General features: G+C 46.4%; 1 protein-coding gene across 1 annotated transcript; it reads right to left on the bottom strand.

The window, feature by feature from the left end:
- Positions 1–8439: 8439 nt before the first annotated feature.
- LOC100663279 (keratin-associated protein 5-4-like) lies at positions 8440–15892 on the bottom strand. The gene is made up of 4 exons (XM_064288937.1): positions 15685–15892; positions 14720–15591; positions 14007–14079; positions 8440–8549 (listed from the first exon to the last, which is right to left on the bottom strand). Exons 1-4 carry the CDS (start codon positions 15890–15892, stop codon positions 8440–8442), a joined length of 1263 nt encoding a protein of 420 aa, XP_064145007.1.
- Between the last annotated feature and the right edge of the window lie 10152 nt (positions 15893–26044).

Genomic DNA, 26044 nt, shown 5'->3' on the forward strand with positions numbered 1-26044 from the left:
ATTAATGTCATAGAGGTAGGATTTATAACACATAGGAAAATCACGTCAGATGACAAAGTGTTGGTCAATCATACAATACTGGGAATCATGGCCTAGCCAAAATGATACGCATTTTTGGGAGATACAATTCAATCTATAACAGGACAGATGTGAATTTTTGGAGGCCAGAGAGTGGACTGTCACAGACTGATAAATGGCCACCAAAGATATCATGCCTAATCCCTGGAACCTGTGAATTTTACCTTATTTAGAAAAAGGGTTTTTACAGATGTGATTACATTAAGGATATTGAGATGGGGAGATTATCTTGGTGGGCCCTAAATGCAATTACGTGTATTCTTATAAGAAGGAGGCAGAGAAAGATTTGACCACACACAGAGCGGAAGGCAATGTGAAGACAGAGCAAAGAGAGAGAGAGATTTGAAGATGCTGGCCTTGAAGGTTGTAATGATGTGGTCACAAACCGAGAATGTCAGCAGCCACCAGAAGCTGGAATAGGCAAGAAATAGATTCTCACCTAGAGAGTCCAGAGGAAGCATGGCCCTGCCCACGCCTTGATTTCAGTCCAGTGAAATTGATGTGAAACTTCTGGCCTCCAGAAATGTGGGAGACTATATTTATTTTTAAATTGTTCTTTAGATGAAGGTTTACAGAGCAAATTAGTTTCTTGTTAAACAATGAATACACATATTGTTTTGTGACATTGGTTGCCAACCCCTCAACCTGTCAACACTCTCCCCTTCTTGACCTTGGGTTCCACATCTCCATTCACCAAGCTTTCCTGTCCTCTCCTGCCTTCCTGTCCTTGCCGCTGGACTGGTGAGCCCATTTAATCTCATACACATGGCTGAGCTACATGTGTTGTTTGTTTCACAGGCCTGCCTAATCTTTGGTTGAATGATGAACCGCAGAAGTGACTCCAGCACTGAGTTAAAAGGGTGTTCAGGGGCATAGTCTCAGGGCTTGGGAGACTATATTTCTGTTGGTTCAGGCCACCAAGTTGTGAGATTTGTTACAGCAGCCACAGAAAGCCAAAGCACGTATAATCCATGTTCTTTGAAAAGCAACAACCTGGTCTTTGCAGAAAAATAATAATTGAAAATTAAGGGAGGAAACAAATTACTCATAATCCTTTCACTTAGAGTTAATTCTTGTTAATATTTGCGTTATTTTTATTGTTGTCATTTTCCCCAAACATCTATGTATTTGCATCTGTGAAACCAAGTGTTTCCGTATTTCAGCAGTTCTGTTTTGTTTTCTATCTGTTGGGATGTAGAGATTTGTTTATACAACCTTTTTCTTCTCCCCTGAGTTCAAAGCCGATGCCCTCAGGCAGATACAGCTCAACACCGCCCCTGCATTGCAGTGAAGCTGTATGGAGGCAAGGACATTAGGATGGCCAGCCGAGTGGCTCTCTGATATTTTATTTCAGAATTAGACTGGCTTTGTCCATTTCAGACTAAGCAGCACAACCACAAAGCATTTGGGGCCTGCATTCTGAAAGTGTAGCACGTGGAGGAACAAAGAGAGTGGCTTACTATCACCAGGCCTACTGGGAAGAAAGAAGAGGAGAGAGTAAACATGTGTGTTCCCAGTGATCAGCCTTGCCCAGGAGCAGGGAGGAACATGGGGTCAAGCATATCAGGACTGGGCAGGCTGAGGCTCCTGCTATAGAGCAAAGTGAGGAGTGGGGTATCCATGTTACCCCCTGCCCCCCAGACCTTCTGCTGTTCATTACCCTGACCCACTGATTTTGACCAGGGACCTTCTGGTATACTGGATGCAGGCTGTGCCCAAGGGAGAAGGTCAGCAGTGTGTTGGGGATACCATCTCTTTTTTCCATTGGCTGCTCCCCTAAACGACCCTGTTCCTTCTTGATGCTCCTGGGCTTGATGCAGCGGGGTGGTGGAGGTTTTGCCCACAAATCTCTGAAATGAGTCAGAACAGACCGTTCATTACCTTCCCTCTAAAAACACTCTGTTCCCTGGGCTGAAAATTCACTCTCTACTGGTGTCCTCCAACAAATTTTGCCTATCGCCATTATCAGTAAATCCCACCAGGAGATCTCTGTGAGATCCATTGATCATAAGATGGAGGTGCTTCGATTTCAAGATAAACCTGGTCCAAGGTCAAGGAATGGGCAGCCTCTACAAGCTGGAAAAGACAAGGGAACAGACTCTCTCCTCCGGAGCCTCCAGAAGAAACAGTCCTTCAAACCCCTTGATTTTAGTCCAGTGAGACCCATTTCAGACTTTTGACCTCTAGAACCATGAGACTGGAAATGTGTATTGTTTTAAGCCACTAAATTTGTGAGGACTTGTTACAGCTGAGAGAGGAAGCCAATGCAAATTTCCTTGGGTATTATTTTTATTATGGGTATAACGGTGCCATTGGGGTCCACGTGGTTAACACATTTGGCTGCTAATTGAAAGGCTGAAGGTTTGAGTCCATCCAGAGACAAAGGCCTGAAAATCTACTTCTGAAAACTCAGTCATTGAAAACCGTATGGAGCACAGTTCTACTCTGACACACGTAGGGTCACGATGAGTTGGAATCGACCCGACAGAAACTGATATTGCTATTAAAAAGAGGAAAATGTGGACTTCTGTCCAACATGGCATCATAGACAGAAGCACCACGTCATCCCTCCACAGCAAAGACCTGAAAAACTAGGTAAAACAAAGACAAACGTCATTCCTGGAAGCTGAAGTGCCAAATGAAGAGACAGAGAACTCAGTCAAGCACTGAATGGAATAAGAAACGGACAGAGGACGGAGAGCGAGGAGAGATACATGTGGAGGGCCCCATCAGCTAATGCAGCATGGATCTGCTATCTTGGACTCCAGTCAGGGATCAACAGACAAGGAGCACAGGAAAGCAGCTTCGTGGAACTCCCAGCAGGAGACAGAGCACCTGGTAACCATCAACACACAGCTTCCCACCCCCCTTTCTCTCCCCGCTGCTCTACCTCTGAGCTTGCTGGCTCACTGCAGTGGCTCAGCTGGCCAGGAAGTGCAGCGTCCATGCCGCTTGGGTTCACCCCTACCCCCACATTGGAGATTAGTGGTTAGGGAGTACAGGAAAGCAGCTTCATGAGGTTCCCAGCAGGAGACAGAGCACCTGGTAACAAGAGATATACGCTTTCCTAGTCCCCGCCTTCTTCCCCCCACCCACCTTTGGCCTCCTCTGCTTCCCACCAGCCACAGTCTTGGCCAGGAGGCAACTGCTGCGGCAACTGCTTGGATTTGCCCTGCCCACACTGACTGAGCCCCTGAGCTGGTGTTGGTTCTTTCCGTCTCTTTTGGTTTCTTCTGTGCCTCCTACCACCACCCTCTCCTTTCTCTGCAAAACATGGCTCCATGTTCCATCTTTGCTTCTTCTTGAAAGGTTGTGAAGCCACGCTCTTCAGGGGAATCGCTCCTCTGGCCCATGACACCAAGCTGGTGGGATCCCTGGGACTTTTTTTTTCTTCTTTCTTGTTATGCTTCTTTCTGTTTTGTTTGTTTTCTTTTTCTTTTCAATGCTTGGGAGCCCCTTCTAGCCAGGCTGTACTGCATGGCTTAGGAGCCACTCCCCCAATCTGGGTAGCTGCATAGGTGGGATCCTTGCTGGCATCTTTTTTCTTTCTTTCTTTTTCTATCTCTCTTTCCCTTTCTGTCTGTCTTAATTTCTCAGTTCTCATCTCTCTACACTTATCTTCTTTTCCTGTCGCCTGAATACCTGGTGCTGTGTGACATCTATACTGCCTCTATCCAGGCTATACTGCACAGCTGGGGAGCCACTTCCCTGGTCTTAGCATCCCCACTAGTGGGACTCTGGGACTTCTCTTTTTTTTTTCCCCAAAATTGTAACTAGTTATTTATTTTTTCTTTTTCCCTTTTTGCTTATCTCCATTTCTCAGTCTCTCTTCTCTCCACTCCAATGGCAAGCTCCCTTAGCACTCTTTTTTTTTTCTTTCTCTTTCTTTGCTTCTTTGTTTTTGGCTCCTCTTTTTCTCTCCTCTTTCCCATACCCCTATTTGCTTCACACATCACAACCTCCCCCTCCTTTCCTGCCTACCTGCCCTGTGCACTGAACTTCACACCCTGAGCAGCACAGGCACATCCTACAGGAACCTGCCCAGCACTAATTCCTGGCCCACCCTGTCAGCCCTAGTACATGCCACAAACAACCCATCCCAGCCCCTCCCCTTCAGCTGGACCTGCCCTGCTGCACCATAGCTCAGTGACTGGCCCTGCCTATCGGACAAGGAGGTGAAAAGTATCATGACTACAGACAAGCAAAGAATGCACAGCCCACCTGCTCAGATATAACCAAATAAAACAAAAAAGCAGGATGAAACAAACAAATCTACAATTAAGAAGCAAAGAAAATAACTACTGAATGTCCCAAAGACAGCAGACAATATCAAAACATAAAAAACAGGACAGGATGGATCCAGTAAGCATCCAAAATCAAACACCAGATGACTTTCCAGTAGAAGACAAGGCACTAGAACTACCTGACAGGGAATTCAAAGCTCTAATATTCAGAGCAACCCAAGAGTTGAAGCAAAAAGCAGACAAAAATGAGGAAAAAATAGACAAAATTTTGGAAAAGGCAGACATATTCATGGAAAATACAGGCAAAAAAAAAGGAACAATTCAGGAAAGTAATACAAGAACAAAATGCCAAAATAAATTCACAACTAGAAATCATACAAAAACAACAATTAGAAATCCAAAAGATAAACAATAAGATTTCAGGAATGGACAGTGTCATGGAAGGGCTGAGGAGCAGATTTGAAATGATTGAAGACAGAATCAGTGAAATTAAAGACAAACAGTTGGATACAACTCTATTTGAGGAAAAATCAGGAAAAAGAATAAAGAAAAATAAAGAAACCCTGAGAATTATGTGGGATACAATCAAAAGCAAAAATCTGCGAGTGATCGGAGTTCCAGAACAGGGAGAGAAAATGGAAAACACAGAGAGGATCATTGAAGAATTGCTGACAGAAAACTTTCCTAATATCATGAATGATGAAAAGCTGACCATTCAAGAAGCTCAATGAACCCCATACAGGATAGACCCCAAAAGAAAAACACCAAGGTATATCATAATCACACTCGCTAAAACCAAAGACAAAGAAAAAATCCTGCAAGCAGCTCAAGAAAAACAAAAAGTCACATACAGAGGAGAAACAATAAGACTAAGCTCTGATTATTCAGCAGAAACCATGCAGGCAAGAAGGCAATGGGATGACATATATAAAACCTTGGAAGAAAAAAATTGTCAACCAAGAATAATATATCCTGCAAAACTTTCATTCAAATATGATGGTGAAATTAGGTCATTCCCAGATAAACAGAAATGAATGGGATATGTAAAAACCAAACCAAACCTACAAGAATTATTAAAGGGAATCCTTCAGTCTGAGAATAAACAACAGCAGACCACAGCCTGAATCTAGGACGCAAGATTGTACCAGCCAGATGCCAACCTAGGAAATGAACTCTCAAGGAGGGAACCAGAGAGGTTAATCTGTAAATGACAACACAACAGAACAATAAAAGAGGGAAGAAACAGTGTAGGTATAGAACTTTCTAATGGAGAGGAAGGCAAGACGATAACAAGTAGTAATAGACTGGATCAAACCTAGGAAGATAAGGGTAAATTTCAAAGTAACCACAAAGAAAGTTAACAAACCTACTCACCAAAATAAAGAAGAAAACATAAAGTCTCAATAAAAACAAAATCTACAAAAACAAAAGAAATGAAAAAGAAACCCACAAACAAAAGGAATTCAGCACAGGAGAGTAAGAGGAACAAAGAAAACGTTAGATGAATCTGTGAAGCACCTCATAACATGGAAGCATCTGGAAGACATTATGCCGAGTGAAATAAGTCAATACAAAAGGACAAACATTGTATGAGACCACTACTGTAAAAAGTCATGAAAACTTTACATATAAAAAGAAACAATATTTGATGGTTACGAGGGAGGGGAGGGGTGGGGATGGAAAAACACCTAATAGACAAAAGATAAGTGGAAACTTTGGTGAAGGGTAAGACAGTACGCAGTACTGGGAAGCCAGCACAACCTGTACAAGGCAAGGCCATGGTAACTCTGCCTCCAAACTCCCTGAGGGACTAAATTGCTCGGCTGAGGGCTGTGGGAACCATGGTCTCAGGGAACATCTAGCTTAATTGGCATAACTGAGTTTATAAAGAAAATGTTCTACATTCTACTTTGGTGAGTAGCATCTTGTTGTTGTTGTTGTTGTTGTTGTTGTTGTTGTTAGGTGCCGTCGAGTCAGTTCCGACTCATAGCGACCTTATGCACAACAGGACGAAACAGTGCCCGGTCCTGCACCATACTTAGAATTGTTGTTATGCTTGAGCTCATTGTTGCAGCCACTGTGTCAATCCACCTCGTTGAGGGCCTTCCTCTTTTCCGCTGACCCTGTACTTTGCCAAGCATGATGTCCTTCTCCAGGGACTGGTCCTTCCTGACAACATGTTTGAAGTATGTGTAAGACACAGTCTTGCCATCTTTGCTTCCAAGGAGCATTCTGGCTGTATTTCTTCCAAGACAGATTTGTTCGTTCTTTTGGCAGTCCATGGTATATTCAATATTCTTCGCCAACGCCACAATTCAAAGGCGTCGACTCTTCTTCGGTCTTCCTCATTCATTGTCCAGCTTTCACATGCATATGATGTGACTGAAAATACCATGGCTTGGGTCAGGCACACCTTAGTCTTCAAGGTGACATCTTTGCTTTTCAACACTTTAAAGAGGTCCTTTGCAGCAGATTTACCCAATGCAATGTGTTTTTTGATTTATTGACTGCTGCTTCCATGGGTGTTGATTGTGGATCCAAGCAAAATGAAATCCTTGACAAGTTCAATCTTTTCTCCATTTATCATGATGTTGCTCATTGGTCCAGTTGTGAGGATTTTTGTTTTCTTTGAGTAAAGTCTGGGGTCTTAAAAGCCTGTGAGCAGCCATCTAGGATACTCCACCAGTCTAACCCCTTCGGGAGCAAGGAAAAATGAAGAAAACTAAAGACAAAAGGGAAAGATTAGTCCAAAGGACTAATGGACCACATCTACCATGGCCTCCACCAGCCTGAGTCCAGTTCAACTAAATGGTGCCCGGCTACCACCACTGACTACTCTGACAGGGATCACAATAGAGGGTCCCAGACAGAGGTGGAAGAAAATGTAGAACAAAATTCTAACTCAAAAAGAAAGACCAGACTTGCTGGCCTGACAGAGACTGGACAAGCCATGAGAGTATGGCCCCTGGACACTCTTTCAGCTCAGTAATGAGGCCACTCCTGAGGTTCACCCTTCAGCCAAAGATTGAACAGGCCCAGGGAACAAAACAAGACTAAAGGGGTGCACCAGCCCTGGGGCAGGGACTGGAAGGCAAGAGGCAACAGGAAAACTGGTAATAGGGAACCTAGGGTTGAGAAGGGAGAGTGTTGACATGTCGTGGGGTTGTTAACCAATGTCATACAACAATGTGTGTACTAACTGTTTAATGAGAAGCTAGTTTGTTCTGTAAAGCTTCACCTAAAGTTCAATTAAAAAAAAAAAGAGGAAAATGTGTCTCTTCTTTTACAACATTCAAAGTAATTATTTAAATTGTATGATTGTATTATCAAGATGGAATCCCTGTGTGATGCACATGGTTAAGCACTCAGTTACTAACTGAAAGGTCGGCTCTTCCAAGCCAGAGGTGTCCCGAAAGAAAGCCTTGGTGACCTACTTCTGCAGGATCACCGCCCCTGGGAACGGTGTGGGGCACAGTTCTACTCTGACACACATGGGGCTGCAATGAGCTGGAATTGACTAGACAGCAACTTTTTTTTTTAATTATCTAGACTATACAAAAATATGACTAATACTGGCTGGTGTTATTGTCTTACTTCCGATTTTAGTGGGTGTGACTTTAAGCATTTTGTAATTTTTAGCAATGAAATCTCTTATTCATGAGTGTATGGTGAAGAGGCCGAATGGAAGAAGCACACAATGAACGAGATTGTTTTGTAGTGACAGAAATTTTTATTGAAAGGAGATTTTATTGCATTTTAACGTACAAATATGGAACTCTATTGGAAAGAAGGGAGCCTCTTGCTCCACTGGGCCGGGTTACGTGGTGGTAGGAAGAAGTGGCGTGGATGAGGTCGGGGTGTTGCTTTTGATGAGCCTCTGGTAGACCCCTAACATGAGCGCCAGTTCCTGGAAGTGGAAGATAATGGCCACTTGCTTTTTAGAGGGCTGTTGGTGAGCACTAGACCGTGCCCTTGCCTGAAATGAGACTCTCATCACTCAGGTGAATGGTGTTTGATGTGGTGGATACAGGCAAATTCAGAAGGCGGGTCTGCAGGATGCCAGGGGCCTCACCAGAGGTAGCAGATGGGGGAGATCAACTGAGGGCTGGCTATTACATCAGATCTTGCGCTGGCAACAAATAGGGACACAGCAGCTGGACTGGCAGCAGCTGGACTTACAGCAGCTGGACTGGCAGCAGCTGGGCTTGCAGCAAGACTGTCCGCAGCCTGAAGGGCAGAAGCTGGACTGGGAGCAGCCACAGGAGCCATAGCCCCCTTTGTAGCCCCCACAGGAGCCACAGCCCCCCTTGCAGCCCCCACAGGAACCACAGCCCCCTTTGTAGCCCCCACAGGAGCCACAGCCCCCCTTAGAGCTCCCAAAGATGCCACAGCCCCCCTTAGAGCCCTCACAGGAGCCATAGCCTCCCTTGTAGCCCCCACACGAGCCACAGCTGGAGCAGGAACAGGCTGGCACACAGCAGCATACAGGCTTGCAGGAGCACACAGGCACACAGCAGCTGGAGCCACAGCCCCCACAGCCTCCAGAACAGCCACAGCAGCCCATGATTCTGGTGAGTTGAGGATGGGTTTGGAGATGAGCAGGTAGAGAGGAAGGTATTCAGGTGTTGAGCCTCCTGTGCCAGGAGCCATTATATCCTTGCCCAGGTGTCAGGTGTGATATGGGCACATGATTCCTTCCTGGTTCCTGTTTGTGCTGATTGCCTTTGGCCCTGTTATGGCTTGTTTTCCTTTTAGCGGCAGCTCCTAGGGCGTGGTCCCACACCAGCCCTCTCAGGTTTCTAAAATTGGACCTCTTCCCACACGTGTCAATGCTTGTGATTAGAGGCTCAGCTTCAGGATCTCGCAGGTCCCAGGTGTCCCAGGATTTGGTCCTGTGCCTTCCTATCCCATGGTTGCCAGTCTGAGAACTCCCCCAGTGCCGTCGTTTTACTTCTTTAGATTAAGATGTTAGTGCATAACTTTTGTTAAAGGAAAAACTGAAAAATATGTAACAGGAATATTGTCTTATAATCCAGCCATTTAGAGATGACCAGATCCTTGTTGCTGTTGCTTGATGATTGTATGTGTACACATGCAAAGGCTGGGCAAGGAAAAAGAAGACAGAATTGATGCATTTGAATTATGGTGTTGGCGAAGAATATCGAGTGTACCGTGAATTGTCAGCAGAACAAACAGGTCAGTCTTAGAAACAATACAACTGGGTTCCTCCTTAGAAGTAAAGGATGATAAGACTTTGTCTTGCTTACTTTGGGCACAGCATCAGGAAACAACAATCCCTGGAGAAGGACACCATGCTTGGTAAAGTAAAGGGTCGATGAAAAAGATGGAAACCCCCCATGAGATGGACTGACGCTACAACAGTGGGCTCAAACATACCAGTGATCACGAAGGTGGCGCAGGACCTGGCAACGTTTGTCTTGCTCTACACAAGGATGCCGTGAGTCGGAACTGACAACAGCAACAGCAAGTAATAATTCTATTTCTTTAATATATCCCCAGTTATACACTTTAGGTCTGGACCTAAAATTTTTCCTTTTCTAAATAGTTAACAATTAATTTTCACTCTCACTTTGAAACCGAGGTTTGAGGGATTTTCTAGTTTCTAATTAGTGGAACTGTTTGGTCGTCTTCTTCTTGCTCATTCCTTGTTTGTAAGATGATGATTAGCTAACGGCCCTTGTAAAATTTTTGCTCTGTGAAATTTATTGTGTTTCTTTGTAGTCAAGTAAGTTCTTTGTGAAAAGAATGTATATTCTCTTTTTCTAAGGTAGAAATTACTCTGTATGTCAATTAAATCAAGTTCATCGGTATTGTATTATTCAAGTCTTTTATAACATTACCTGCATTTAATACAGGTTATTTGTCAAATTTTGAAGGAGATGTATTAACAGTTAACACTATATTCTTTCTTTCCAAAATAGTCACTCGTTTGGAGTTCTATTTTATATATTTGGTCGCTTTGTTGATTTGTGCATTGAAGTTTATAACTGGTATTTTTTTATCATGTCTTTTGTCCTTATGTCATGTCCATTTTCTGTTCTATAATGCTTCATAGCCTGATTCTATTTGTTGAGGTATTAAGTCGCTGAGCCATGAGATAAACTTTTCAGGGAATGCGGGAGAAGGGTCAGGAACAAGAGCCACCACGGATACAGACAGTACCTGGGTAATGAATGCATTTTGTTCTTACGTCTGTCTTTGCCTTAGTCATCTGGTGCTGCTAAACAGAAATACCACAAGCGGATGGCTTTAACAAAGAGAAATTTATTCTCTCACAGTCTAGTAGGTTACAAGTCCAAATTCAGGGCATCGGCTCCAGGGGAAGGCTTTCTCTGTTGGCTCTGGAGAAAGGTCCTTGTCATCCATCTTTCCTTGGTCTGGGAGCACCTCAGCGCAGGAACCTCAGGCTCAAAGGACGCGCTCTGCTCCTGGTGCTGCCTTCTTGGTGGTATGAGGTCCCCAACTCTCTGCTTGCTTCCCTTTCCTTTTATCTCTTGAGAGATAAAAGGTGGTGCAGCCCAGACCCCAGGGAAACTCCCTTTATCTTTGATCAGGGAGGTGGCCTGGGTAAGGGTGTCATAGCCCACTCTAATCCTCTTTAACCACAGGCAGAGATCATGCTTTACAACACATAGGAAAATCACAAAATGGGGGACAACCACACAGGGCCTAGCCAAGCTGACACATTTTTGGGGGGACACAATTCAATCTATTACAGTCTTTAAGTTGAACTTGTATGTAAGTTGAAACAGGTACGGTTCGTATCTAACTTCAGTTTGTCAAATGCCTGTCTTAGCGTGTAGCATATAGTGTGCCTTTCTATGGATAAAAAACATTATATGCTTGCAGATACACTACAACACCTTTGACGTAATAATACAGCAATAATAATAAAAATGTTTTGATGAGTGTTGCAATGTAGCACCTGTTTGTTATTACAAACCATTGTACGTACCTTGAAATAATAGGCTTTATGGGGGTTGGTTTGTATGTAAGTCAGTCGTTCATTCGCCAGGGACTGCCTGTAATGAAAAATGTATTGGTGGAGAGGAGGGTCATGAGCCAGATGCCGAAATCTCCAGCAAATGGGGGAGTGTAACTGAGGGCTCGGTAGAGAACAGCAAAGGCTGTAAAAGAAATGGTCTGGAAGCCACAAAGAGAAGTGTGAGCACACCTGTGTCCACCTTCAGTCCCTCAGGTTTATCTGAGAATGTGATAGGCAAGGAGAAAAAAATAGCCTCCCCCTGAGAGGACTTTAGGGGAAATAGGTCCTGCTAGGACGGCCAGGTCTGAGAAGGTAAAGGGACCTCCAGAGAAGAGGCTGAAATACAGGTGTTTTGCAGATGGCAGACTAGAAATTCCTGGAATCCACTGGATGTTTGCTGCTTGTGGATTGAGTCAGAGTAGAGAATATGTAGGACCATGTGTGGGAAAATAGAGGTGTGAGGAACAATGGGATCGACCCTGGTGAAGTATTGGGAGATACGGGTAGTAGCCCTACTGAAAGTAAGCACAGGGCTCAGAGGCCATGAGCGGGTAAGCCAGGTGAGTGCTGGCCTGGACTTTAGGGCATCCCTGAGGGCCCATGTGAGGGATGATCATGCCCTGCGCTTGGTGGAAGTGCAGAGAAGGCAGGTCCCCACTTTCATTCATTCAAAATGTTATGGTTTTGCCACATCAGAGGAGGAAGGGGGGAGGGGCAGGAGGAATAAAGGTGTTTGTAGAAAAGTGATCATGCTGCTGGAAACGAAGAGATGAAGGGACCTGTGGGCCAGAGGAACGGCCTCAGTTTTAGCACTGCCATCCAGCACTAGAGAGGCGCTGCTAGGGCCCAGTCTACACGTTAAGTGCTCTCTGTACCTCATTCTTGACCCTCAAAGACATCCTGTTTTATCCACATGTTTTGATGAGGAACTGAGACAGGAGATAAAATTAGATATCACACAGAGAAAGAGGCAGATCTGGAGTTCAAAAGGGAAACATCAGAAGGGTATATTAGTTTTCTTATCACTGTATAACAAATTCCCACAAATGTAGGAGCTGAAAACAACCCCCACGTATTAGCTCACAGTTCAGTTATTCAGGTGTCCAGCACAGCTGGGTTCTCTGCTCAGGGTCTCACGAGGCTGAAATCAAGGGGCTGGCCAGGTCGAATTCTCATCTGGATCTTGGGTTCTTCTTGCAGGTTCGTGTGGTTGGGCAGGACTCAGTTCCTTGAGGTTGTGGGACTTGGGGCCCCACTTCCTTGATGCCTATCGATGTAGGATCATTTTTAGTTTCTAGAGACCATCAGCATTCCTTGCCACGTGAGCCCTGGTCTTCACAGCCAGCAGCTGAAAATCTTCCTCATGTTGAACCTCTTTCGTGCTTTGAATCTTTTTCACCGGAGATAGCCTGGTCCCTTCTGAGGGCTCACCTGATCAGATAAGACCCACTGAGGATAATCTCCCCATCTTAAAGCCAACTGATTAGGAACCTTAATTACAAAATCCCTTCATGGAAGCACCTAGATAAATGTTTGATTGACTAACTGGGAGAAGGTGGGAGGGGGATCTTGGGGGACATCTCAGAATTCTGCTTAAGTGAAAGGGACAGAGTGGTGGTGCCACAATGACTTCCTGCAACAGTCACGAGAACTTGGAGACACGTGGAGCAAGCATGGTATGTGGGGCTTGGCAATGCTGGATACCAGTTCCTGCCCCGGTAGGCTCGTCTGTACTGATGCAGCTCTGTGCCCCTTGCACCTTGTCCCAGGCAGTACAGGAGAGGATTCCTGGAGATGCAAGGACTCTGACCTCGCTGTGACCACTCCCTTATTGTGGACTCGGGGAAACTAAAGCCAGCGAGAGAACATAGTCGCCTAAGTTTCCCGTGCTGGACAGTGGTGACTAGGGCTCAAATCCTGGTGCCCTGAATCCAAACCCACTGCACTCTACGCTGGCTCACGCTGCCCCCAAATGTTCCCTTGCCCAGTCTCCAGGGCCGTGGAAGGATATTTGGAAGCCTTTGGGATGGACGGGTGTAAAGTGAATGGTGTACGGGTTATGTATGTACCTGATGTTTGGACATAGGGTTCCTGGAAATGAATTTGACATGAAGCTTATCGTAAGATGGAGGAATAAAGCTGAAATAAAGAATCACACCATAAGTAGAATTATTATCAGTGAAAGGAATATATTTTATCAAATTGAAATTCAGTTTGATTTTAACAGAAAAAGATGGAGCCCATCAGGAAGGATGCCCCCTGCTGGACAGAGCTGAGTTTTGGCAAAGTCGGAGGAAATGGGCTCCATGGGGACTGGGGTCCTGGCTCCTTTTGAGAAGCCAGGTTGCGGATGTTCTGGGTCAGTCACTGGAGACCCAGGACCTGGACAAAGTTCAGGAAGGTGATGTAAACTGCCAGAGTCAGAGACAGCTGACAGCAGAAAGCAGGCATCTCTGAGGTTTAGAACGCGTATTCCCTCAAGGTGAAAGCAGGGGCCACCTGTCAGTGGCTCATTGTGCTTGGTACAAGGGGAATGTAGAAGAGAGGGCTGCAGGGGCAAGGGCTGGGTCAAAGGGATGAAGACACCAGGGGCCTCATCGCTTGTTGTCTTTGATGGGAATCCCGAAATCTGTGGCTGTCACATCAGATCTCGCACTGGCAGCAAACGGGAACACGGCAGCTGGACTGGCAGCAAACGGGAACACGGCAGCTGGACTGGCAGCAAACGGGAACACGGCAGCTGGACTGGCATGGCAGCAGCCACAGGATCTGCAACCCCCACAGGAGCCACAGCCCCCACAGCCCCCGCAGCCCCCGCAGCCCCCACAGCCCCCTGAGCCCCCGCAGCCCCCACAGCCCCCACAGCCCCCACAGCCCCCTGAGCCCCCACAGCCCCCACAGCCCCCACAGCCCCCACAGCCCCCTGAGCCCCCGCAGCCCCCGCAGCCCCCGCAGCCCCCTGAGCCCCCACAGCCCCCACAGCCCCCTGAGCCCCCACAGCCCCCACAGCCCCCACAGCCCCCACAGCCCCCACAGCCCCCTGAGCCCCCACAGCCCCCACAGCCCCCACAGCCCCCACAGCCCCCTGAGCCCCCACAGCCCCCACAGCCCCCACAGCCCCCACAGCCCCTACAGCCCCCACAGCCCCCACAGCTCCCTGAGCCCCCACAGCCCCCACAGCCCCTACACCCCCACAGCCCCCACAGCCCCCTGAGCCCCCACAGCCCCCACAGCCCCCTGAGCCCCCACAGCCCCCACAGCCCCCTGAGCCCCCACAGCCCCCTGAGCCCCCACAGCCCCCACAGCCCCCACAGCCCCCTGAGCCCCCACAGCCCCCACAGCCCCCACAGCCCCCACAGCCCCCTGAGCCCCCACAGCCCCCACAGCCCCCACAGCCCCTACACCCCCCACAGCCCCCGCAGCCCCCGCAGCCCCCGCAGCCCCCACAGCCCCCTGAGCCCCCACAGCCCCCACAGCCCCCACAGCCCCCACAGCCCCTACACCCCCCGCAGCCCCCGCAGCCCCCACAGCCCCCACAGCCCCCACAGCCCCCTGAGCCCCCACAGCCCCCACAGCCCCCACAGCCCCCACAGCCCCTACACCCCCCGCAGCCCCCGCAGCCCCCGCAGCCCCCGCAGCCCCCACAGCCCCCTGAGCCCCCACAGCCCCCACAGCCCCCACAGCCCCCACAGCCCCTACACCCCCCGCAGCCCCCACAGCCCCCACAGCCCCCACAGCCCCCACAGCCCCCTGAGCCCCCACAGCCCCCACAGCCCCCTGAGCCCCCACAGCCCCCTGAGCCCCCACAGCCCCCACAGCCCCCACAGCCCCCACAGCCCCCTGAGCCCCCACAGCCCCCACAGCCCCCACAGCCCCCACAGCCCCTACACCCCCCGCAGCCCCCACAGCCCCCACAGCCCCCACAGCCCCCACAGCCCCCTGAGCCCCCACAGCCCCCACAGCCCCCACAGCCCCCACAGCCCCTACACCCCCCGCAGCCCCCGCAGCCCCCACAGCCCCCACAGCCCCCACAGCCCCCTGAGCCCCCACAGCCCCCACAGCCCCCACAGCCCCCACAGCCCCTACACCCCCCACAGCCCCCGCAGCCCCCGCAGCCCCCGCAGCCCCCACAGCCCCCTGAGCCCCCACAGCCCCCACAGCCCCCACAGCCCCCACAGCCCCTACACCCCCCGCAGCCCCCACAGCCCCCACAGCCCCCACAGCCCCCACAGCCCCCTGAGCCCCCACAGCCCCCACAGCCCCCTGAGCCCCCACAGCCCCCTGAGCCCCCACAGCCCCCACAGCCCCCACAGCCCCCTGAGCCCCCACAGCCCCCACAGCCCCCACAGCCCCTACACCCCCCACAGCCCCCGCAGCCCCTGCAGCCCCCTGAGCCCCCACAGCCCCCTGAGCCCCCACAGCCCCCACAGCCCCCACAGCCCCCACAGCCCCTACACCCCCCACAGCCCCCACAGCCCCCGCAGCCCCCACAGCCCCCACAGCCCCCTGAGCCCCCACAGCCCCCTGAGCCCCCGCAGCCTCCAGAACAGCCACAGCAGCCCATGATTCTAGTGGGCTGAGGATGGATTTGGTCAGAGCAGCAGGTAGAGAAGGGAGGTGAAGGAATGTGGAGGCCACCGTTCCAGGGCCCTTATGTCCCCTCTAGGGCCACAGCCTGGGCAGCTGGTCACCTCCCTGTTGTTGTTTATGTCCCTACCCGTGTGTTTATTTTTGTTTGTTTGTGTGTTTAACTCCTTCCCGTCAGCTGCTCCGCTTCCTGCCTTCCATACGTGTTGTTTTAGTCATTCACTCTGGTCTTGGGAAGAGATTTGTTATTTGTGTGAATAATGACTTGGATTTTTTAAAAAACTTTAATACATTTTTTTTTAGAGAAGTTTTCAGTTTTCAGGAAAACTACACTGGAAGTACAGAAAGTTCCCACACACCCCGTGTCCCCCTGCGGTCCCCCCTGTTGTCAACGTCTTGCGTCAGTGTGATGCACTTGTTACAACTGGTGAATGAATACTGATCCATTATTATCATCCAAAGGAGCTCTGGTGGCACAGCGGTTAAAGTGCTCAGCTGCTAACCAGAATGTCGGCGGTTTGAACCCACCAGCCGCTCTGCAGGAGAAGGACGTGGTAGTCAGCTCGTGCACAGATTACAGCCTTGAAAAACCTATGGGCTGTTCTGCTCTGTCCTGCCTGTGGGGTTGCTGTAAGTCCCCCCAACTCAACGGCGATGGATGTCTCATGAGCTTGCCGAAACTCAGCTCCGTCCAGCAGGGGCCTGCCTTCCTGCTGGGCCCGCTCTTTTTCTGTTAAAACCAAACAGAATTTCACTTCAATGAAATGTATTTCTTTCCCCGAAAGTAATTCTATTCATGTTGTGATGCTGTATTTCAGCCTCATTCCTTCGTTTTACGCCATATTTCATGTCAAATTCACTCCCAGGAACCCCACGTCCAGTCAACAGGTACATACGTAACCCACACACCGTCCACTTTACATCCATCTGTCCCAAAGGCTCCCAAATGTCTTCTATGGCCCTGAAGTCTGGCTGAGGGGACATTTTGGAGTATCAGGAGCCAGGGCAGGGGGCACTGGGTTGGGATTCAGGGCACTGGAGTTTGTGTCCTGGTCACTGCTGTCCAGCAGGGGGATCTTAGGCCACTAGGTTCTCTCACTGGCTTCAGTTTCCCCAAGTCGACAAGAAGGGAGTGGTCATGATGACGTCAGGGTCCTGTTTCTCCAGAAATATGGGGAAGGATTGGCATCTTGATGATACTAAGTCTTGCTATCCATGAAAATGGAATATGTCTCCATTTATTTAGATCTTTTTTTGATTTCTTCCGTCAGAGGCTTGTATAGTTTCCCTCATATATATATTGTATATATCTTGCTAGATTTATACGTATTTCATTATTTTTGGTGCTAATGTAAATGGTGTTGTGGTTTTAAGTTAAAATCCCAGTTGTTCACCGATGATCTATGGGAGAGCAATTAACGTATTAACATCGTATCCTGCAGCCTTGCTATAACTACTCACTAGATTCAGGAGTTTTAGTTGTTGTTGTTGATTATTTGGGATTTTCAACATAGACAATTGTGTCATCTGTGAACAAAGACAGTTTTATTTCTTTCTTCCCAAACCGTACATTTTATTCCCTTTTCTTCTCCAATTGCATAAGCCAGGACGTCCGGTACAATGTTGAATGAGAGTGGTGAGAGGGGACGTTCTAGCTTTGCGCCCATTTCAGGGGAAAAGCATCTAGTTTTTCACTATTAAGAAGGAGGTTAACTGTAGGCTTTTGTAGATGTTCTTTATGAAGTTAAGGAAGTTTCCCTCTATTCTTAGCTTGCTGAGAGTTTTTACTATGAATGGGTGATAGATTTTGGCAAAAGCTTTTTCTTCATGTATTGATATCATATGGTTCTCCTCTTTAGCCTGTCAATGTGATGAATTGTATTAATTGATCCCCAAATGCTGAGCCAGCCTTACTGCCCTGGAATAACTCCCGTGTGGTCATGGTGCACAATTCTTTTTACACATCGTTGAATTTGATTTACTAATATTTTGTTGGGGATATATGCACCTGTATCCTTTCACCATATTTATTCAATCTGTGTACTGAGCAAATAGTCCAAGAAGTTGGACTATAAGAAGAAATTGACATCAGAATTGGGGGAAGACTCATCAACAACCTGCAATATGCAGAGGACACAACCTTGCCTGCTGAAAGCAAAGAGGACTTGAAGCACTTAGTGATGAAGATCAAAGACTGCAGCCTTCAATATGGACTACAGCTCAATGTAAAGAAAACACAAATCCTTACAACTGGACAAATAAGCAATAACATGATAAACAGAGAAAAGATAGACATTGTCAAGGATTTCATTTTAATTGGATCCACAATTAACAGCCATGGAAGCAGCAGTCAAGAAATCAAACAGCACATTGCATTGGGCAAATCTGCTGCAAAAGACTTCTTTGAAGTGTTAAAAAGTAAAGATGTCACTTTGAGGACTAAGGTGCACTTGATCCAAGCCATGGTATTTTCAATCTCTTCATATGTGTGCGAAAGCTGGACGATGAATAAGGAAGACCTGAGAAGAATTGATGCCTTTGAATTATGGTGTTGGTGAAGACTATCGAATATGCCATGGACTGCCAGAAGAGTGAACAAGTCTGTCTTGGAAGAAGTACAGCCAGAGTGCTCCTTGGAAACAAGAATGGCAAGACTTTGTCTCATGTACTCTGGACATGTTATCAGGCGGAACCAGTCCCTGGAGAAGGACATCGTGTTTGGTAAACGAGAGAGTCAACAAAAGAGAGGAAGACCCTCAACGAGATGGATCGATACAGTGTTTGCAACAATGGGATCAAACACAGCAATGACTGTGAGGATGATGTAGGACTGGGCAGCGTTTCACTCTGTTGTATATAGGGTCGCACTGAGTTGGAACCAACTAGGTGGCACCTAACTACATATTCCTGAGAGACGTTGGTATATAGTTTTTCTTCCTAGTAATATCTTTGTCTGGTTTTTAAGGTGATGCTGGCCTCATACAATGACTTAGGAAGTATTCCCTCTGCTTATATATTCCCACAAAACAGGTAGAGGATTGTTATTTATTTTTTAAACATCTGATAGAATTCATCAGTGAAACCACCTGGGCCTGGTGCTTTCTCTTTTGGAAAGTTATTAATTGTTCCTTCAATTTCTTAAATAGATATAGTTCTATTCAAATTATCTATTTCTTCTTGTCTGAGTTTTGGTAGATTCTGTCTTTCAAGGAATTGGTCCGTCACAACTAAATTATCCAATTTGTGGGCCTAGAGTTGTTCGTAATAATCCTTTAGTATTCTTTTAATGTCCATGCAATCAGTTGTGATGGCCCTTCTTTTATTTCTGATATCAATATTTGTATCTTCTCTCTTTTTTTCTTGTTTAGCGTTGCTAGAAGTTTATCAATTTTATTTAACTTCCCAAGGAATCAGCTTTTAATTTCATTGGTTTTCTTTAGGAATTTCCTGTTTTCAATTTCACTGATTTCTGCTTTGCTTTTAGTATTTGTTCTTTTCTGCTTATTTTGGATTTAATTTGCTCACTTTTTTGAGCTTCCTAAGGTGGCAGCTTAGCTGGGATTGGTTTTAGATCTCTTTTCTTTTCTAATATATGCATTCAATGCTATAAATTTTCTTCTAAGAATTGCCTTTGCTGTGTCTCACAAATTCTGATAAATTGTATTTTCATTTTCATTTAGTTCAAAATATTTTTTAACTTCTCTTGATTGAGACTTTATCCTTCACCTGTTCATTGTTTAGGAGTGTGTTTTAAATTTTCCAAATATTTTTTGATTTTCTAGGTATCCTCCTGTTATTTATTTCTAGTCTAATTCCATTGTTAAGGTGTGTTTTATGGCCTAAGATGTGGTTTATCGTGGTAAATGTTGAAAGAAAAAACCTACCAATCTTGAATTCTATATCCAGCAAAATTATCCTTCAAAAAATAAAGGAGAAACAAAGACTTTCTCAGACAAACAAAACTTGAGATAATTCGATGCTATTAGACTTGCCTTGCTGGAAATGCTGACCTAAGTTCTTCAGAGAGAAGGACAATTTTACAGCTCAGAAACTCAGGTCTACATAAAGCAAGGGAGAGTCGTGAAGGAAAAAGTGGAGGTAATATAAAACCTCTCATTTTTCTTATTCTTAATGGATATGACATAAATGCTTGTTCAAAACAACAATAGCAACAATATATTGGATGATTATAGCTTATGAATAAGTAAAATGTATGATAGCAATGTTACGTTGTTTTGTTGTTAGGTGCCATTGAGTCAGTTCCGACTCATAGCGACCCGATGCACTACAGAACAAAACACTGCCCGGTCCTGCGCGATGCTTACAATCGTTAGGCTTGAGCCCACTGTTGCACCCACTGTGTCAATCCATCTCTTTGAGGGTCTTCCTCTTTTTCCCTGACCCTATACTTTACCAAGCATAACGCCCTTCTTCAAGGACTCATCCCTCCTGATAACATGTCCAAAGTATGTAAGACGTAGTCTCGCCATGCTTGTTTCTAAGGAGCACTCAGGTTGTACTTCTTCCAAGACAGATTTGTTCATTCTTTTGGCAGTCCATGGTACATTCAATATTCTTCACCAACACCACAATTCAAAGGTGTCAATTCCTCTTCGGTCTTCCTTATTCATCATCCAGGTTTCGCATGCGTATGGTGCTATTGATAACATGGCTTGGGTCAAGCTCACCTGAGTTTTCAAAGTGTCATCTTTGCTTCTCAACACTTTAAAGAGGTCTTTTGCAGCAGATTTACCCAACTCAATATGTCTTTTCATTTCTTGACTACTGCTTCCATGAGTGCTGATTATGGATCCAAGTAGAATGAAATCCTTGACAACTTCAGTCTTTTCTCCGTTTATCATGATGTTGCTTATTGGTCCCTTGTGAGGATTTTTGTTTTCTTTATGTTGAGGTGTAATCCATACTGAAGGCTGCGGTCTTTGATCTTCATTAGTAAGTGCTTCAGGTCCTCTTCACTTTCAGCAAGCAAGGTTGTGCCATCTGTGTAATGCAGGTTGTTAATGAGTCTTCCTCCAATCCTGATGCCACATTCTTCTTCTTATAGTCCAACTTCTTGGATTATTTGCTCAGCGTACAGATTGAACAGGTATGGTGAAAGGATACAACTCTGACACACACTTTTCCTGATTTTAAACCACACAATACCCTAGTTCTGTTTGAACAACTGCCTCTTGATCTATGTAAATGTTTCTCATGAGTACAATTAAGTGTTCTGGAATTCCCATTCTCCACAATGTTATCCGTAATTTGTTATGATCCACACAGTCGAATGCCTTTGCATAGTCAATAAAACACAGGTAAACATCTTTCTGGTATTGTCTGCTTTCATCCAGGATCCATCTGACATCAGCAATGATATCCCTGGTTCCACGTCCTCTTCTGAAACCAGCCTGAATTTCTGGCAGTTCCCTGTTGATATACTGCTGCAGCCGTTTTTGAATGATCTTCAGTAAAATTTTACTTGTGTGTGATATTAATGGAAACCCTGGTGGTTTAGTGGTTAAGTGCTACAGCTGCTAACCAAGGGTTGGCAGTTCAAATCCACCAGGTGCTCCTTGGAAACTCTATGGGGCGGTTCTACTCTGTCCTATAGGGTTGCTATGAGTCAGAATTGACTCAATGGCACTGGGTTTGGTTTTTGGTTTTGTGATATTAATGATAATTTCCACATTCGGTTGGATCACCTTTCTTGGGAATAGGCATAAACAATGTTGTAAGGGATGGGAACATGGAATTGGAAAACACAGCACTATTTGTGCAGTGGTATAATGGTATTTGAAAGATGACTTAGATCTCTTGAAAATACATATGGAAAACTCTAGGACAGCCACTAAAACATTTTATGCAGAATTATAATTGATAGGCTAAGAAAGGAGAGAAAATGAAATCGTATAAAAAGTTCAATTAAAACCAGAAAAGGCAAAAAAGAATGGAAGACAAAATGAAAGAAAGAGAGAAGAAAAGAAAGAAAGAGGAAGGAAAGAAAGAGAAAAACATTGGCAATGAATAGAAAACAGTTACAAATATGGTAGATATTAAACCAACTATATCAATCATCTCTTTAAATGTGAACAGCCTAAACACACCAATGAAAACACAGAGACTATCAGGTATGTAGAAAAACAAGGCCCAAGTATATGTTATCTATAAGAAACCTGGTTTAAATCTAAAGATAGATTAAAAGTAAAAGGATGGAGAGAGATATACCATACTGACACTAATCAAAAGAAAGCTGGAGTGCTCTGTCATTTCCCGACCAAGCAGATCTCAGAGCGAGAGAAATGATCAAGGATAAAGAGGGACATGACATAATGTTATATGATGGCAAAGGGGTCAATTCCAAAAAGACACAACAATCCTGAATGCATTGGCGCTTGCTTCTTCCACGACGGACTGAGCGCTGATAATATCGCCCATCTGTGAATCAGATTCGTAGATATCCAGACAGCTGCCACTGAGTTGACTCCAGCTCACGGTGACCTTACGCCTGGTCCTGTGTCATCCTCACAACTTTGCTCGAGTCAGTCATTGTGGTTATTGTGTGCGTGTGTGCACGTGTGAGTGTGTGCATGTGTGTGACAGTGCGCTCGTGAGTGTGCATATGTGTGTGGGGCACTTGCTTAGGGTGGTCAGGAAAGACTTCTTTGAATAGGTGGCATAGGTAAAAGCCTGGGAAGACATTGCAGGTAGAGGGAAGAGCAAAGACTCAGGGGTCAGAAATGTGCTCAGAGTGTTTCAGGACCTGTCACCAGGGCAGCTTCTCCACTGTTTTCCTCTCAAGTTCTCCAGGTGGGGCAGGAGGCTTCCAGACCCTGCAGGTGGGAGCTGGCGGGGGTGGAGTTAGCGATGCCGTAGCCCGAGACCCGGCCTCGGGATGGGGGTCCCTGGTGAACCTCCCCGAGGCTGTCCCTGAAGGTTCCATGCTGGAAGGGGGCCTTTGTCTTCCTTCTGGGCTGGCTTCTCGTATGCCAGTCCCAGGAAGAAACTGGGAGGAGGTACGGCGGCGAAGCCACCCCACCTTGCAAAACAAAACAAAACAATAGAAAGAAGACAGAAAAAAGAGTGCCAGCTGGAGAAAGGCCCACTGTCAGGGCTTTGTTGCCTGCTGTGCTTCGACTTTTCTCATGATTGTTGTGGTTGTTGTTGTCGTCAGCTGCCATTGACTCGGCTCCAAAACAAGACAACCCCGCACACACACCAGAACAAAACGCTGCCTGCTCCTGCGCCATCCCCATGACGAGTTGTGGGTCAGGCGATTGTGATCCATGGGGTTTTAATTGGCTGATTTTTGTCAGTAGATAGCCAGGCCTTTCTTCCTAGTCCCTCTTAGTTTGGAAGGTCTGCTGAAACCTGTTCAGCATCACAGCCACATGCAAGCCTCCACCGACAGACGGGTGTTGGCTGTGTGTGAGGTGCATTGGCTGGGAATCGAAGCTGGGTCTCCCACATGGAAGGTGAGAGTTCTACCACTCAGCCACCAGTGCCCTTTTCTCTCGCTGGGGTCTGTTAACGGTGGCTGTTGCTGGATATGCAACCTGGCCGAGCCCCGGCTGCCTCCTGGCTGTCGCTGGAGAGCCTCAGCACAGGCGCTGGGAGCTTTCTGCGTTTCTCTCTTCTGTGGGGCAGTTTGTGTAGAGCAGGCGCTGCCTGGTTCTTGAATGTGTTGTAGAGTTTGCTTGTAACATGTCTGGGTCCAGTATTCTTTTTCTTTTTACGAGAACACAACCCAGAATGTTACCGTTTTCTTTATTTTCTTTTCCAATAAAAGCGTTTATCCTGGGGGTACGAGGATTGGGTGCCCAGTGGCCTCAGGGGGAAGGTGCAAACCTCACTGTGTGTGCCTGCGTGTGGCTCCCCTTTCCCCAGAGCGCTCTGACTTTGCCAGGCTCACCACCAGGGGGCGACGTGTTGTGAGTGTCTGTGCACACAAGCGTAACTCTTGCTCAAGAAGAATTTGGCCTGGTTTCCAGCACAAACTCCTTTAATTCTAAGAAGATAACATGTGCTTCCTCTGGCTATGGGTGTCCAACTCAAAAAGGGTATGCATATGCTGAAATTAATACCTAGAATGAGAAAAGGAATCACGACAAATTTGAGATTTAAAGAAGCTGACAAATACCATAAAACCCAAACCACTACTGTCGAGTCGATTCCGACTCATAGCGACCTCACAGGACAGAGTAGAACTGTCCCATAGAGTTTCCAAGGAGCGCCTGGCGGATTTGAACTGCCAACTTCTTGGTTAGCAGCTGTAGCACTTAACCACTAGGCCACCAGGGTTTCCACAGATACCATAAACGACACCAAACCTAGAGAAGAACATCGTTGTACTTAAGTCACTTTGTGAACCTCTCTCACCTCCGTGGCAGGGTATTTCTGGCCACATACTCTTTGATTACTTCTTCTTATGACAACAATTTCATTTTCTGTGGAGAGAATGGAGCCCTGGTGATGCAGTGGTTAAGAGCTCAGCTACTAGCCAAAAAGGTTAGCTGGAATCCACCAACTGCTCCCTGGAAACTCCATGGGGCAGCTCTACTCTGTGCTATAGGGTCGCTGCGAGTCGGGATCTACTAGACAGCAATTCTTTTTTTTTTTTTTTTTGGTTTATGGAGAGAATGGAAAGATATTTCAGCTTTTCCTTTACTGGCTGCCTGAATTTTTTTTTAATTGGTGGTTTTTCAAATCTTCATGGCCTTGTCATGTAAGTGTTTACATTTGCTGACCAATCTGGGAGTTCTGATGAAAAGTTTTCACCTATGTGCCATAGAATTTCAGGTCATCAGCGTGTCTTTTTTTTTGTACAGTCTCTAATTTTACCACTGCATCTGTCCATCAGTGGGTCTTACTGTGGTGACCTGTGTGTTGCTGTGATGCTGGAAGCAAGGCCACCGGTAGTGCAAATACCATCAGGGTCACCCATGGTCGGCAGGTTTCAGCACAGCTTCCAGACTAAGAGAGTCTAGGAAGAAAGGCCTGGCAACCCCTGCACAGGCACTGGGGAGCTTTCTGCCTTTTTCTATCCTATGGAGCAGTTTATGTACAGCAAGGGCTGCCTGGCTCTTGAATGTTTTGTAGAGTTTGCTTGTAACTTGTCTGGGTCCGGTATTCTTTTTTTTTTTTTTAAGAGAACACAATCTAGAATTTTACTATTTTATTGTCCAATAAGAGCGTTTATCCTGGGAGGTAAGAGGACTGTGCACCCAGTACCCTTAAGAAAAAAAAAAAAGAGGAAGGTGCAAATCTCACAATGAATTTGCCAGGCTCGCCACCAGGGGGCGACGTGTTGTTAGTGTCTGTGCACACAAGCAAAGCTCCTGCTCAAAAAGAATTTGGTCTTATTTCCCGCACACACACAAACAATTTCATGCACAGACTCCCTTAATTTTAAGAAGACACGTGTACTTCCGAAAATCAGCCAGAGAAAACCCTATGGATCACAGCAGCTTGTCGTCCAATATAGAGCTGGAGGATAAAGCCCTGGGGTGGAAAACACTCAAAACCCCCAGGGGCTGCAACCATGCGCTTGAGCAGATGGAGGGGGTGAGATGGTGTGGGACCAGGTAGCCTTTCATTCTCCTGTGTGGGGTCAGCACAGGTCAGAGCCGATGTGACGGCAACTGACAACAATCGGTTTTTAAATACTTTCTCAAGTAATTCACTCGTCAGCCCATTTCCGACTGATGGTCTCGTGGTAGTGGCCTGGTACGTGCTCTGTGTCATCATTCAGGGGGTCCTATTTCATGTCAAGTTAGCAAGAAATTTAAGTCCTTTCCCGAAGTATTTATATGATTGACTATTATTCGTGAACCAGATTATGAAATAATTCATGAGCCTGTCCATTCCTGCTATTAGGAATTTATATAAAAATTTATTCATTATTTCTTAATGAATTCTGCTGCTGGTGTCATCTGAAAACTTTGCTACCGTTTGCGTGTTGAAGGTGGAATAATTTCTATCGATTTTATTGTTCTTTTTTATCACATCTATTTCATATTCAATAAATTTTTTAAAATTTTTATTGTACTTTAAGTGAAAGTTAACAAATCAAGTCAGTCTCTTACACAAAAACTCATATACACCTTGCTACACACTCCCAATTACTCTC

This window comes from Loxodonta africana, chromosome 7, assembly GCF_030014295.1.
Source record: "Loxodonta africana isolate mLoxAfr1 chromosome 7, mLoxAfr1.hap2, whole genome shotgun sequence".
Lineage (NCBI taxonomy): Eukaryota > Metazoa > Chordata > Mammalia > Proboscidea > Elephantidae > Loxodonta > Loxodonta africana.